This window comes from Amblyomma mixtum, chromosome 7 (genome assembly GCF_055824585.1).
Source record: "Amblyomma mixtum isolate Tamu chromosome 7, ASM5582458v1, whole genome shotgun sequence".
In the NCBI taxonomy this organism is placed as follows: Eukaryota; Metazoa; Arthropoda; class Arachnida; order Ixodida; family Ixodidae; genus Amblyomma; species Amblyomma mixtum.
In genome coordinates this window covers 115,810,242-115,826,946 of record NC_143018.1, presented here as the reverse complement: position 1 = coordinate 115,826,946, position 16,705 = coordinate 115,810,242, and the positions used below count along the sequence as shown (strand labels likewise).

General features: G+C 45.1%; 1 protein-coding gene across 1 annotated transcript in view; it reads left to right on the top strand.

The window, feature by feature from the left end:
* Positions 1-16,705, top strand: part of LOC149337285 (uncharacterized) — a 193,414-nt gene that overhangs the window by 175,301 nt on the left and 1,408 nt on the right. The window contains exons 5-7 of the mRNA XM_089554376.1: positions 3,098-3,120; positions 7,858-7,941; positions 11,474-11,562. Coding sequence (XP_089410502.1) covers positions 3,098-3,120; positions 7,858-7,941; positions 11,474-11,562 — 196 coding nt within the window. The remainder of the gene's footprint in view (positions 1-3,097; positions 3,121-7,857; positions 7,942-11,473; positions 11,563-16,705) is intronic.

Below are 16,705 nucleotides of genomic sequence, written 5' to 3'. Positions count from 1 at the left end.
TTTATGCTCTCACAAGAAAACAGTCGTATGCAAAATCGCGGACATTTCCAATATTAAGGCGGAAGCCTTTAATGCCTCATAGTTGTAAGCAGGAGTTGTCGACAGAAGTGTCAAGCTTTTCAATTGGTCGAAAGGGTCGTGAGGTCACATTGCACGAATTTCAAACGAGGCCAATTGTACTTTCGCTGTAACCATGCAAGCAATCAAAGGGATCGTATAGTGATGCTCCAAGTAAGTAGGTCTGAGTTTAGTTAACTGTTCAATTACCCAATTAGCCTATTAACCCTTCTAGTCAGGCCAGATAAATAAATAAAACCGAGTAGGAAATTGGTCGTGTTCGTGAATCGAACCCCGGTCACCAAAGTGCGAGACGAGCATGCTAACCACTTCGCCATGCCAGCTTTCTTTTCTTTATTTTCGAGAATGACATGAAAACAATAAGAACACTTCAGCTACACTTGAGCTGATACGGGTGAAGTTAAAATTTCTTAAGTTTCACTAGGTCATCTAGTAGTGTTACCCACTGGGGTGGGTCACGCTGCGCCTGGTAACATTCCCGCAGATAAACAGCACTTTCAACAAAGTTCTCACGTGTACTACGAGTGTTTATATCCGCATGCCTTACTTGGATTCGCGTTTTCTACAAGCTGTGCAGGCCAAGAAGCATTAATAAGTTATAGGGTACCTATTTGCGATCAACTGGTAGAAATCTGATACCATAAGGGTGCAGTGGTAGTTCTTTCTTGATGGTTCTCTGCAGGACATCCCAGAAAAATATGGCGTCCCAGCAGTCTAGGAAAACATGTTCAATTGTCTCCGGCTGCTTACATAACAGGCAATTTGTTGTCCATGGGACAAAGATTCCTTTTTCATGGAGCCAGGTTTTAACGGGTAGTGTATTAGAGTGCAATTTCAAAAAGAATGTTATCACTGTCGGCCGGACCGGCATCTTTTTCACATGTTTTAAAATATCCTGCCCTGGGCCTCCACAGTAAGGTGCACGATACAAAGGTGGCGGCAGCATAATATACACCATATCCTTATACAGCTTCTTTTTGCGAACGATATGCAGGTATTCTAGTGAAAAACGCACTTCCAACAAACTGAAGGAAAGGACAACCTCACGCAAATATCCGTTTACAGCACCACACATGCTTTCACACGATGACACTATGATTCCGGGGAGCAGCCTTTGCAGCCACATTTGCATAACAGTTCTCAAAAATATGTCATTTTGATCACGAAGGAAAATAAAGCGCAACATCACTAGACGCAAAAACAAATGAACCAGTCCAACGCCATCGCCTTTGACTGAAATAAACAAGTTTGTTCGCCTGCTTTTCTCCCAGGTCGACGCCCAAAGAAAAACTGCAAACACTCGATGGATTTTTTGAATATTTCTGTGCGACGCACAGAGCACATTCTTCACGTACCATATCTTAGAAATCAAGAAAACATTGCAAACAAAGGCACGTGAAAAGATTGACAGCTGCCTTCCTTGCCACGCGTCCGCTTTCTCTCTTGCCTTTAACGTCTATTCGTTCCAGTGTGTGCTGGGATCGCGATAATTTTTAGGGGCACCCCAAGGTACCACGTCGGTAAGTTAGTCCATTGCAGTCGAGAAAAAAAAACTGGCGAAACATCCCATTCCCCATGTGAATATGAGGAGCTTTTCCCCAGTTTACCTGACATTCAGTTTGGTCGCAGAACTTTTCGACCGCATTCGTAGCTTCACGAATGCAGTCTCTGTTTTTGCAAAATGCCGCTATGTCGTCCGCGTATGCAAGGATTTTCACTTCGGCTGCCTGAAGCTTGAATCCAGAAATGCAGTCACTGTTAAGAATGGCCAAGCACAACGGCTCAAGATATGTACTGCAAAAAGCAGGGGAGAGAGCGGGCATCCTTGTCTCACCGACGAGCGTACTATGAGGCTGTTGGTAAGTTCGCCGTTAACTATACTTCGCGTCGTACAATTTCCGTAAACCATTTTTACCCCTTCTACTATTACGCTGCCCAGGTTCGCATGCTCTAGAATGGAGAAAAGAATGTCATGAGAAACACGGTCGAAAGCTTTTGCTAAATCTAGCTGCATCATAGCTACTTGACTGCCAAGCGCGTCAACGCATTCTAATACGCTTCGTGCAACATGTATATTTGCGGCAATGCTGCGACCTTTGATGCCACAGGTTTGATGCGGCCCAACTAACTTGGCGATTACACTTTGCAATCTGCTGGCTAAAATCTTCATGGACACCTTGTAATCCACATTTGTGAGGCTAATTGGTCTATAGTACCCCATAACATATGTTTCTCCGTGTCATCAGTCTTGGGAATTAAAACAATGTGGGAGGTAGTAAAAGACAACGGAACTTGATTATTTTCTTCAGCTTCTGATAATACTTTGAACATCAGTTGAGTGACAAAGTGTTTGAATGTTTTGAAGAATATAGCACTCAACCCATCTGGCCCAGGTGCTTTCCCGGATGGTAGGTCGTCTATTGCTTTTTCTATATCCTGCAAGGTCGGAGGCAGCTCTAGGCGCTGCTTGATTTCATCCTCAAGTGTTGGCATCAATTGTAAGAAGTTTACATGAAAACCTTCTACAGTCTGGCGCTTGTTACTAAAAAGTTCCGTGAAGTGGTCCAGAAAGACGTTCTGAATATCTCCTAGATCGCTGGTAATTACGTCTCCGTATCTTATCTTTCTGATTTCTTTCTGGCAAGCGTATTCACTTCCGGCCACCGCAGTGTTCGGGCGTGCGATCATGGGCTCCGTAGGAGCGGCTTCAGCGGCCTTGTCTGGCCGCGAAAACAGGGTTACTGAACAGGAAAGTTCCTACCAGGTTGTTCTGCCAGGTCTGCCTACAGGGCGTTTTGTTTTAAATACCGTTTTTTTTTGCTCGCCAACATCACGGCCCACCCTTACCGGATGGAAGATTTCCGAGACGCGTTAGCCCAGCATGCGCTGCTCCCTGACGTTATCGCCCTGGGGGCGTATCGCACGAGCCACGTCTGGGCTATCACAATGAAGGATGCCGATGCAGCGCGGAAGATTGCAGGCGTCGGTGAGCTGCTCGTGAAGGAACGCCGCTGCTTAGTGATCGACCCGACGAACCAGGACGTGCGCCTCAAGCTCCATTGGCTGCTCCATAACGTGCCCGACGAGGACGTGCGTGTCGCCCTTGCGCCGTACGGGAAGGTCGCAGAAGTGGCCCGGGAACGCTGGCGCGTGAAAGGCGTCTCAGAGAAGGGGTCGACCACAAGGCTCGTCACCCTGAAGTTGAAGGCCGGTGTTAAACTTGACAATTTGCCTCACCAGCTGAACGTCGGCGGTGAGTTGGCACTCGTTGTGGTACCCGGAAGACCCCCTTTGTGTGTTCGCTGCCGAAGTACGGGCCACATTTGTCGGGAGTGCCGAGTCCCGCGTTGCGGAACCTGTCTGCGTTTTGGCCATGAAGAAGGCCAGTGTTCTCGCACTTACGCGAACATTGCAGGACCTGGGACCAGTGAAGATGCGTCCGAGCATCTCATGGATGAAGTAGACGCGGAAGAGGCAGCCAAAACAACTGGGCAACCAGTTGTGAAAGATGGACCTACGTTGACGCCTCTTCAGAAAAAGGTGACGACGACGACCAGTCAAATAGCAGCTGCAGCATCAGTGGAGCATGGCTCTCAACAAGACGACAGTGGCAAGGTGACGGACGCGACGGAAGTCGCATTCGACACCCCGAGCAGCGTGGAGAGTGATGACAACGCCGCCATGGACACAAGCAAGGAAGAGGCCGCTATGACAGCTGCGAAGCGGTCACATGACGAGAGCGTAGGCGAGAAGATGCCGCCTGATGGGGGCAATGATGAACCGCCGCCGAAGACATCGGGAGTCAGACGCTAGACGCTAAGGCCACGGCCGAACTTTTCGGCCGACACGCGGCAGGCGGGTAAACCGCCTCCGTAGCTCTAGTGAGACCGTGATGGTGTGAATGTCAACTCTTCGTCGATCACCTTCAAGATGATCCGGCAGCGGCGATGTGTCTGTGATCCCCCCCCCCCAAAAAATTTTGGTTGCTCCTCCGACGTGCTTCCAATCGCCACCGGACGTTTCCTCGGGAAGCCGCATGGTCATGCGGACGATGTGGACCGTCCACCGACGTAAGCCACACCGACCACGGAGGTAGGAACGCGACGGTCAGAAGCGTGTTTTCTCTCTCTATAACACATGGTATTTAAGCTGGACACACCGCTTCGTGTAGCCACACTGAATATCAGAGGGCTTGGAGCAAGAAGGCGGCAATACCAGCTTCCCCGCCTTCTTTTAGACAATGATCTAGACCTGATAGCAGTCCACGAGTCTAAGATAGAGTCAGAGTAACATGCCGGCCGCATGGTGGTTCCTTTTCAGGCAAATTTTCATGTGTGCGTTTGCCATTCTGTAGGTACATCTGGTGGATGCCTCTTATTTATTCGCAACACTTTGGGTATAGGTGTGGAGTCGGTTTTTTCTTGTGAAAGTGGCCGTCTTTTGGTTGTTGATTTCACCGTTTCGAAATTATGTTGGCGTGTTATGGCGTGTTATTTGTGTATATGCTCCGAATGTGGAAAGAGAGCGTCAGAATTTTTTTGAATCCTTGGAGTCATGGTTCAAGTGCGACAAAATTTTGGTTGTTCTTGGGGACTTCAATTGCGTGTGAATGGCTGTTGACAGAGCTAAGTGTAGAAAATTTAGAGATAAGAGTGCTGAAATGCTGAATGCATTTGTTACCGACTACAGCTTAGACGATATTGGCAGTGTGTTCTCAACTAAGAGCTGTCCGGAATACACTTCGCCATGCCAGCTCGATGGTTTATAATGAACAAAGGCGCGTCTAGTGAATATGGCGTCTTCGTTCACTCCCATCTTCCTCCCTTCCCGTTACGGTGAGGTTTAGGTGTCCACCCAGATATGCGAGACAGATACATTTCCTTTCCTCAAAAACCAATTTACTCACGAACAAGGCGTAGAACCGAACGGGCGATGGCGTTCTATGAACTCCCTGGCAGCGTTGCAAGACGCTGTCGCGTTTCACTTTTAGAGGCGAAGCCTAACGTCTTAACAACGCATCAGTGACACAAGCAGCAACACCGCGCTTAAGGCTTTCGCCTTACCGCACTTTAGGTCAACAAAGTGCACCCCTGAATTTTCTTTTTTTACAGAGTATACGAGAACGCAAATGCTTCTGCTCTACAACAAAATCAGCAACTACAAAAGATTAGTATTGCCAAAACTTGTACCCCATGCATGTGTACCTGCGCCCGGCTGCAGAGGCACTTAAAAAAACATTAATTTACGTGATATTTTATGATCATTTGAGGACAATGCAAAGGGTGAAAAAGTAGGCTGACGTGAAAACTTTTGTTTAATTTTCTGTGATTTTTCTGTGAAAAAAAAGTCAGTTGAACATTTGTGTCAATGCGTGAGGCACTGCTGGAGCCTTGCAGGACACTTTCGCACTGCAAGCGGCTCTCGTGCAATGCAAGGTTAAGTTCCTTTGAATCGATTCAGGTGTTCTAGGAAGTGTGCCACGTAACTTGCACCAAGGAATGAAAAAGAGCGCCGCACCGTAGCAGGTGAAAGCAACGACAACTTGTCGCCGTCGGGTTGCGCTCCTCGGAGTATTTTTCTAATTCCAGCTAACTAGTAAAATACCTATGATTATATATTCCAATTTCAAATATTATGTTTACGATTAGGTGCGTTTCGATATGGCGTAGCGGCGTTAAGAAACAACCAATTCAGTTTTGTGATATAAAGCAGGCGGCTACGGGGTCGTTTTTTTTCAGTGGCAACAGAACCGGTGTCAGTGATGTGCCGTTGTTCCCATCACGAGACGCGCTATTTCAATGCGGCGTAGTGCCCAGTCTAGAGAAGCAAATGCAGGACGCGTTCATAATCTGGCCTATGGCGAATCCCAAACCAACTCATCGAACAGGGCACGACATAGTCCGCTACCCACATGCTCCTGTGAAGACTGGTATTACGATTGCTGCCACCTCAAGGCCAGAAATTTCATTTCATTTTCATTTCATTTATTTCGGACAACAATACATGGTGTCCGCGTGGAGAGGCTAAATGAGACTACGATATCGCCTGACGAGGCCTAACACCCGCATTACACTTCAGTGCAAATGGTACAGAGTGACATATCAGTGAGAACAATGCTACATCAAACGCAGCGGGACACGAATTCGACGTAAGCAATTGCACGAACACTGATCAGGCAGAAAATAATACTGAGAAGTCATCAGCAATGAGCGATAGCATTTGGACTAGAAAAAAAACACATTCACAACAGAACATAGTAGAAACAGTAAAGAACAGTTGGAGTAAAAATGAATGCAGCAGGTATGCATAACAAAATTTCGCACGGGGGTGTTCAAAAGATGGCTCATTTTCTTCTTGAATTGGTGAATGGTGACACTTTCCTGGGCACCAGCAATTAATGTTGGACATGAGTTGCATAAAACTGTTATTTGGTGATCTGTAGGCTGGGTGCCGTAATTAGTGCGAGGCCTAAACCAATAAAAGAAATGGTGAGCAAGTTATGTGTGACTTCTCTATTCAAATAAGAACGAGAAAAGGATTCCAAGTCATGTTTTATTTCTTGGTAGATTAGGAGTGCTAAGTAGTTCTTGTAGAATAGAAAAAACGGTACACCTTAGGAGAGGTAAACATGTCATTAGTACTAGGAGGATATCTACCCAAAATGCGCAAGGCTCTTTTTTGTAGAGAGAACAACCTATCCAAGTTAGTTTTATTACATGTTCCCCACACTAAGATACTATACGCAATATGAGAATGAATAAGAGAAAAATATAAGTGTTTTTACATGGATTGAAGAAGATAACGAAGTCGTTGAATTAACCCAAACAATCTTGATATTCGTATGTGCATACTGTAGACGTGATCAGTCCAGCCCAAGTCACTGCGGAAGCGAACTCCTAGAAACTTATGAGAATTCACTTGGTCAATTTCTTTCTTATTAGAATATAGTCGAATATTATGATCAAGAGGCTTATTTTTAGCACAGTAAAGCACATATACAAAAGCAATTGGTACAAGCACATCCCTGACTTGTGGTGGGCTTCTTTAGGGTGAAATATTTCAGAAATCGGTCTGACAAGACCTTGAGTCGAAAACAAAAGCCTTGCACTTTGGCGCCCTTTGGCGACAGATGCAGATTCATCGTCATCTATCCGTGTTCCTTGAAGACCTGCTGGTACACCGTAAGAGCCCTGCTGGTCGTTCCTCATTACCTGCTTCCTTTTTGAAACTGAGCACTCGGCCTCCCCATGCTCCCCGCGATGGCGCGACGCGTGTGCAATACGGCCGTCAAGGCAGTGAACACAGCGGGGCACTTTTATTCCTTCAGGCTGTTTTTTGCGCGGTGGCAGTTATAAGCGCTTCTGAAGTGTGCTAGGGCGACCAACACGCATGCCCAGGAGTGCTGGGCACACAGCTATAGCTGCGCAAAGGCTGCGTCAACGCACTGTTGTCTGCCACAGAATATGCATAATTAAGGCTGGTCTGAGAGTGACAGTGCACTGTGTCTCCCGCAGCACCCTAAATAGATCACAAAATCAGACGTGCCTAAGAAACTGACGGCCTCGTATCTGACCGATAAGACACCCAGTAAAGCTACTGAAGGCACTGAAAAGTGTTGAAATTGCAGCGTGTCTGCAATCAAAACACTTAGTGTACACCTCAGATATGCAGAAAATCTGCTAATGGCCAACACTCCTCTTCGAAGACTTGTTTTACGTACATGAGCATTGCAGGCGAAATTATCCTTACTTCAAGTTCCTTCTTTTTTCAGAGGAAGAGTACAGAATATTCATCAAGTGCAGGACGCACAGAATCTTGTCGCTTCATGTTACAATTGAAACGGATCCGGAATGGACACCATGGGTAAGGCTCACACTTCGTCAAGTTGTGATTCGCTCGCATGACCTTGAAATTAAAGTGAACGGAGGTATATTCCGATAAAAAATCGACTACCAAAGAGACAGAAATTTCACACTAACCGGACTTTCGCGTGTCCATTACTCTTTGGCGTCTCTTACTCTGTAAAACGGCACCTTTGGTGCGAACGGCAATGTTTTTTTTTTTCATCTATCGGAAGAGTATTCGTGCTCTGGTGAGCCTATATTATCAAGCAGACAAGACCTGGGAATAGTTTTTCACACGTTGTGGGCAATATATTATTTACAAGCATGCTGTTTACAGAAAACATATTTTTTTTTCTAATTGCAAAGTATGTTTTCTTTCTTTTCTGCGCTTTTGAACGCCAGATCTTACACAGCGCAGATAACATTCTGAAAACTTATAGTCCTACTCTTTAGAGATTCGGTAGACAATGCATGCGTTTTTGTGAGGGCTTGTCATCTTGATATTATCATGAGAGGTTTGTGTTATATCGAGCGATTTTTCAGCCTTCTTACGGTTTCAATTTTTTTGTCAGAAAGTTCAAGACACATGTGGGAAGCTTCGTTAATTTTTCTTTTTGCCTCAAAATATCGCATGCGTACTAACGAAAATAGCCCCTTTTCAGGCGGTTAATCATTTTGGCTTCCTTTCTGAAGTTGGCGCCAGACAGCAAGTTATACAAGTGGACCCATTATACAGATTGATCCTGCTATTACTGAACTGTGCTGAAAAGTGCGATTCTTCATTTGATCTATGCAGCTCTTTTTCTCGATGGAAAATGCCTCTCAGGCCGCTAACAAGTCGATCAGAACGACAAAATTTTATATTTCTGTGTGAGAACTGATTTTTATGCAATGGAGCTTCGGGCTCTTGCACTGCAACAGAAAAGTTTGTGTTTCCCTTTCACAGCATACCATATTGTTTATATGGTATACCAGAGATCAGGAAGCTATTCAAATATAGATTATCTCTTGAAATCGCGCATCAGTATACGTTAGACCGTTCAAATCTTGAGGTTCAATGCAAAAAAAATACACTCCATATCTTCTTAGGGAAGATAAAATACAGGTGCTCCGATCTCACACCAACTATGGTGGTCATATATCGTGTACGCAAATAAGAAATTGATTGAATGAATATCCAGGCATCTTTAAATTATTAACCTAGCCATCGCTGCTCAAGATAAAGAAAACATTGAGGTCTATGTTGCTAATGGAATAATAAGTGAAACAATTTTTTTTTTCATGGGTGACATTTCTCTGTGTCACACTTGTGTACGTGGAAAAGTATTCAAGAATTAATTAACCTTTTTTTCTCATATTTTCTCTTATATTCTCTCTGATAATCAGAAGCATACACACCGTGTCTCGGAGTTTTTAATTTGTTTTGTTTTGTGTGCTTTCATCCATATTAGTTGTTGTTTGACGCGAAGGCGAGATAACCGCTGGTCCTTAAGGGTAACGGAGTGGATTCCAAGAGAAGGCAAGCGTAGCAGGGGGCGCCAGAAAATTATGTGGGCGGATGAGGTTAAGAAATTTTCGGGAACATGGTGACCGCGTCTGGCGAAGGTCACGATTAATTGGAGAGACATGGGTGAGGCCTTTGCCCTACAGGGGGCGTAGTCAGGCAGATGATGATGATGATGCTCTGTACTGCAAAGGTGTTCGGAATGCATATTGCGGTTGCCATTGCTGTCAAGGGCGAAATGGCCTTGTCAGGCGAAAATGTCTTTAGCCTTCTCACCCAGGAGAAATTTTGTATATTTTTGTCCCAAATAAACTGTTCTACCACTACTACTCAATTTAAGTTGCACCCTTTTCGTTAGCCTGCACGTTTCTGCTCCCCAGCTGAGTATCGGTAAGATGCAGCTGTTTATCATCATCATCATCAGCCTGTTATATATATTTATCTTGATGGATTCAGGCAAACTACCATTTACGATCTGTCAGAACCGGCCAAATGCGCTCCACCCCGTTCTTTTCTTTCACTTGCTTCCCTCTTGAGAGCCGGATCTGCGGTCACTACTTCTTCTTAGTTGACGTTTTTTTCCTTACCACTTTCAACAGCGCGCTATAAATTTTAAACTGTTGTCCCCTTGCGGTCTTGTCTCTGTTCCTGAACGTATTGTGGTGAACGATAAATTAGGGACTAGGATACTTACTTTCAGTCTCTAGGAGAGTGGAGTGCACCCAACCCAAGTAGAATGAGCGGCTGGTTAGCAAAGTGTCTACGGGCTTTCAGGAGACGGCGTATGGACTTGTGAGGCGCCCAAAAGCGAATGATAGATCGAGGGTCGGTATCGATGGATTTGGCGGCCACCGTATGGTCCGCAGATTAGCCGCAGATGTTTAAATTGTTTTTTCGTGAAGTAGTATTTATAGTCTAAGATCTTTTCTAGGGTATTTAGGGGGTTGGCCATAGCAATATAGTTAGGGTAAGGATATGACAATAATCTAACGTGGGCCTTGAAGGAAAGCGGTTCGATTTAAGACTGGGAATACGGAATATGATATTTTGGGACAGCAGGGAGCATTTGACAATTTGTCCTTGTTCGACTGGCATTTAGTGTGTGCGGAGCCGTCCTGCGTGGCTTTGTGTTGCAGCTTGCCAAAACGTTTCCGTATATCAAGGGCAAGTCTCTGCGTGCACTTGTCACATAGCGCTAGAAAGACAAGGACACAAGGGAGACACGCAGGACGGGCGCGTGGTTTTAGAGGTACTCGTAAATGCGAAACGTACTGTTCTTCCTGCGAAGGATTATTTATTGTGTGGACATGCGTGCGCCTTTGGCGCCTCTGATGTTAAGGCGCATGATGTTCTCTTTTTATCCGCAGTATCCACACTTTACAGTGATTGTCCACAGAAGTGGATAATGACTACTTTCTACGGGCGTTTTTTTTTCCCACATGATGCATGGCAAACTGTGACGGAGGTTTTCAAATTAAGGCGCACTAGCTGCTTTCTAAATCAATATAAGCACTCTGAATTTCTATCTCCGGGATAGTAGCCAGGTGGTCTAGAGGTGATTTCGGATCAGTGGGACGTCTTCGAGGTGTGTAGCAAAAATTTACAAACGAGCGAATCTGTTCAAGCGCTGCGTCGGTATTCGTCGGAGAGAATGGACTGTATGGGTCGTAAGAAGTGAAAAAGAACGTCCAGCGCATAAGGCCGGAAGGGCTAGCTAGAGTATAATAGGGGCTCTTGGTTAAAGAAAAAACGATTTTTTGCCGTCTCTCCTCTTCCCCAGTGGTGACCTTTTATTGAAGGGAATCAGAAAAAGTGTCTCTACGAGGGTTGGGTTGGACGAATGATCGGAGAATGTTTCAAGGACTTTTTCTGCCATATGTTATTGAGGCAATGAACACATGCCAGTTATGCTTCACCAGGTAATATATCTGTGTGAACTCTTTAGAAGAGCACTACTGCTGCTCAAGCCAATGCATGCGGGGAAAAGTCCGGGAAACTGTTTTGGTTACCATGTGGTTTAAGCCTGCGCTTTCCCTCTTTACACTAGGCCAGTGATTCAATTCTGTGGGATCGGCCATTTCCCATGCAGACAAAAATTATCTACACAGTTCGGTCAAAGATAGACAACCCACCAGAGTAAGTTTCAAATTTAACATTTCTCATTGGATCACTTAGTGATCGCATTGATTTTGACGAGCTTGTTATGCTAGTGACCCTTAGTGCTTTGGGGAGCGAACGTTCCCGAACAATGTCTTTTTTTTTAATCATTGGTGCAAAATGTAACACCTCCTCAATAAACCCGCCTCTTTGCTTATGAGATCTTCAGTTGCACACATTTTTTCGGGCTTATTGGCCACGTATTCACTGTGTACACACTGCACACAAACACACTGCCGGCGGAGAAGAGGCTTGTTTAATAGCGGATGTTCTGTACCTTTAACAGTCATGCAGCTCTTCGATATACCTAAAGGAGTACAGGCGCAAACTTTTGTTGCATGTCGTTAAATGCAAAGATACGCACTATATTACTAAAGGTAAACCGCCACGCGTTAATAACAGCTCCTTTTGTGTAACTTGTAGTTTGATTTTTTTTATTAGGTTAACGTAAAGCTGTAGGTGTTAGCAGCGCACACGAAACAAGAACGGACAGAAAAGGCAACGAAACACAGCGCTGATTTTCAACTGTGTTTCGTTCCCTTTTCTGTCCGTTCTTGTTTCGTGTGCGCTGCTAAAACCTACAGCATGAAAAACCAACTAGCCCAAGAAAAGACGGTTAACGTAAAGGTTTCTTTAATTAAAACAGTCGAACTTGGGTAGGCAACAAAAGTTTTCTTGCAGCAACAAATTTTTGAAAAGAGCTAGAAAGCTTTACTGTTAAAACCTAACCCGATATAACTTGAATGAACAAATTATGGGTGAAGCGAAGTTCTTCAAAGTGAATTTTAATATTAGTGCTTTACGCACTGTACACACGCAACCATAATTTCTTGTTCACAGCTTCCTAAAGGAAAGCTGAAGCACTTTCCGAATAAATGAGTTTCCTGCGGCATTTTGCAATTTTTAGCCCGCAAAGAAGGCTATCTCATTCAGAAAGGGCGGAAGCAAATGAAATGAACGCAGCTCGCCGCTTGTCGCAGGGACGCCATAAAACAGGTTTTTCCGCCGTGGCGGCTGAATTCGCTAACATTTTCGCTTGCATGTGAAACAGGATTTAGGCCACCGAGCGAACGCCGCTGTTGCCCGTGATTGGCCGGGACCGTCGTGACGTCATCCACGGAGATCTCCGGGAAGTACAGGCGGCGTTGCTACGTAGCGCTTGCTTCAGCTAGCTTCAGAACTATGCTTAGAAAATTACGCATACCGCAAGCAGTGCTGAACAGTTTGGACTCTTGCCATACATGTCAGAGCCATTAGCGGCTGCAGAAAACAACGATGCAGCGGAGTGCGCCTACAGCGAAAATGAAGTCGCGACTTTTTCGCGTGTTGGAAATCTCAACTGCTTTTGTGCAGGTACATGTGCTAGTGGCAATAAAAAAAAAGAAAATCCCGTCTAAACGCTGCTGCATAAAAGCTGGACCACCAGCTTCTAGTAAGTATGGTCGAATTCCAATCGCCGGCATGCCTGGCCGAGTAGCGGGAGGTAAAGCATTTCTTTGTTTATATATTTAGGGGTGCCTACTAACATTCTAAGCCCTTTTAGAACTACAGAAAAATGCCAAACTGGATCATTTGGCGTGGGCTCACTGCTGAACGGCAGCGCGAACAGACGAGGCGGCGAAGGAAACTCTCGTGTGCGCTATTCCTATACGAAAACACGCACAAAGAAATGTTTCAATGAGGTTATCGCATCGACGGAAACATCTTGAGGCTTTGTTTGCCTGTTTCGTGGTGTTTTCTTTATTTTCTCATTTGCTTCGTATCCTGTGCAAAATGTCGGCCGCCGCACCACATCTTGGAGGCTTTTTTTCGCATTTTCAGAAATATTCTTTGAGACATCATCTGCCTCTGCTACACTGTCTTCCACAACCTCTTCGCTTGTTGACGGCATGTGATGGTGGTGATCATGAAGCCGCTTTTCCTACAGCAGCTATGTTTTCGAGCATCTCTTCAAGGTCCTGAGGTGTCATAAAATGCCGACAACACAAATTATGAACAGATGCGCACGCATGAAAATTCATTCAATACACTGACCAAACATTTTTTTCTTATGAATCGATAGTCGAAACGTCTAAGACCATGTCCAAAGATTCAGAGCCTCAAGGAATTCAGCATCCTACGACGTGCCTTTGTGTGCACTCTGCTCTTTTGCATCGTCAGAGAGTTGTTCCAATACTATCTTCAAAAGAAGTCAGATTTGTACTGGTTAACAGCACAGTCATGAGTGCAACTTTGCCAACGCACTCAGATAGGCTTTCAACCGATGTGGAGCGATATTGAAACCATTGCAGCATAAGAATTTAATAGCTATGTGCTCAGAGGACGATTCATAGTGAAAGCATGGTAAAACTGCGACCAAAGCTCTCTCTATGCTGCACGGCTAAACCGCCGCGTACTACAGTGCAACTAGCATGCATTCCAAACCACAAAATTTCCTCGCTGCGCTCGCTCAGTGGTTATGGTCCACAGGTGCCGTTTTATACGGCGACGATTTCGAGGAGTGAAGATATGACCCGGGTGTAGCATCCGCATTTCAGTTTGAACGAACACATGGGGCCCGTGTAGTGTCAGGTGTAAATACGGGTAAGCGAAATATATCCGGAGCCCTTCGCTAGTCCGCCCTTCATATAGCTCCAGTCGATTCGCGGAATATTGAAGCACAGAAACAAGAAACTACTAAGTGCACAGGGGTGCGTTAAAATACTTGCCTCACGCTGCTTTCTTCTGGCGAAGGCCGCTCTTGGAGGTAGCCGAAGCGCTTCTGTTTTGCGGAAACACTCACAACGACTCTGGGCTTCAGTCGCACTGACATATTTAAAATCTGAGTTCCCGCATTGTTCCCAAGCTTCGATAATAGTGACTGTCGCGGAAATGTTTGAGCACAACCAAGCGGATTTCGCAGACCATTTTTTTTTCTTTTCACGGCAGAGGCGCTCCACGCGGAAAGTTTTCTATCCTTTGGGAACGTGTGAAGCACCACAGCCGCCAGTCTTGACGCAACTGGGCAATGATGGCCACTCGTCGATGCACGCACTCAGCGCAGAACACCCGAATCAGAGAAAGCAAACAGCACTGGCAGAAGACTGCGATGATCTGTCGTTCATAAAATCTCGGGAAAAGCAGGATGGCCAGCCAGCTGTATTAAATTGGCGTCACTTCCGCCCATCCTCCCCTTTTGCCGTCCATCCAATCGGTGCTTCCGGAAGCAACGAGGGAGGGTTGGCGGCGAGATTTTGACGACCGATTGCGGCTCTTTTCGGGAACAAAACGAAAAAAAAAATTACAGCCTTTTCAAGGCGGCTTCGTTTCAACCACAGCATCGCATGCAATTTGAAAACCGTTTCAGCTTCCCTTTAACTGTCCGTCAGCAGTGCAATGTCACACAACCGTCTGAGGTTTTGTTGGGCAAGCGTCAGTGCAATATTATGTTGTGTGACCTAAATATACATTTTTAGAATGTTTTGTAGTATATTATAACAGAACAGAGAATTGTTACACACAAAAATGTCACGAAAAATCATCTTTGGCTGGTAACATAGTGCACAACTCCAGGCCCACGCACAAGAATTTCCTTTACGCGAAGTGATACCTTCACAGCGGAAGTGAATACGTGCAGTTGAAGCAGTGTTTTGCTATTTATTGAAGCAGGTTGAGCATATACCGGGTGGTCCTTCTAAATCTAATCAACCTTTTAAAAGTCGAAATGTCCGAGTCTAGTGAAACCAACCGATGGTTGATTAAGAGTCGCTGGGTCTGGTTTTTAGTGTTTTTCCTACGTCAAACGTAAATTATTAGTTGAGGTTAGATAACTCTTTAATTACTGACTTCGGGAAGAAAGTTTTAGATCGCCTTGAAAAACAGCTAATACTGCTGTTTCCATCAAGGTACGATTTACGTAGCTTCATTTATTGGCCTTAAAAGAAAGTTGTCGCGTGACCAGCTGCTCGCTTACTTCTCAGCCCCAATGTGCACCCGAAGTCTCATTGAGGAGTAAACAACGGAATATATTCTCTAAGGCACGTCTTGGGACGTTGAAGTGGCACAGTTGCCATGTGGAAGCTTTTTCTTATTGTGAGATTTACGGGTAAAGGCCGGTGAAAAAAACTACTTTATGTAACTATTACCTTGCTGCAAATGCTTCAGTCAGCTGTTTTTCGAAGCGATCTACAACTTTTCCATTGACACTTTGTTCCTCAAGTCAATAATTAAAAAGTTAACTAATTAAGGGCAACTAAATATATTACCTTGAAGAAGGCAAAAAATTCTGGAGACTAGTTCGCGCCCCTCTAAACAACTGTCATGCGGTGTCAGACGGTTAGGACATCCCGTGTTTTTTAAAAGCTCGGTTCCAATTAGCTGGTACACCTCGTATATTTTTGACTGGCTGTAATACACTGATGCCATGAAGCTTCTGGAAAGGCAGCTGGCTAAAGAAAATAAAGCAGCTGCCTTTGCCTTAGTCACCTGCCATAAAGACAGGCAACACAGATAATCCAGCGAAAGGGCCCTTTGAGGAAAAGGGAAGTGTCGAAGATTTCACCGTGATATCTCCTCAGAGTTGCTTCAAAAATGTGTTCACTAATATAAAACAAGAATCTGAAGTGCTTGACTGTAGGGTAATTAAGCACGTAACTCAAAAATTAAAAATAGTGAAAGATGATGCTGTGCAAATAGTGCCTATGTGAGCCCCCACCATGCTCTAAGAGAGAAAAGCTTGCACGACACATGACCTCGTATCGGCGAGCTGCGCAGGAACATGTGTTTTCCAGCACAAATAAGAAAATGCAGGCGCGCCGCCTTTCCTCCTAGTTCATGGCTTATATTCGACGCCGCTGTCACCCGCTATAGAGGCCTTCCAGATTGCCAAGCATGGTGATGCTTGCGTCAGTTCACCATCCATAGCATTAACGACAAAAGAATTTATTATTTGAGTGGTCATGTTTGAGTGTTTGCCATGGCTCATGCGTGGTGATTACCTGGCGGTCTGTACTCAATGAACAATTCCGCTTTTAGTCCAGCCGTTGGCCTGTGTCGTTCTCTTCTTGTGTTTTCTTCTTTTTTGGCTGGTGTTCTCCCTTGACATGCAATACCAACAGGCCCACCATTCTGCCCTGCTGCAGAG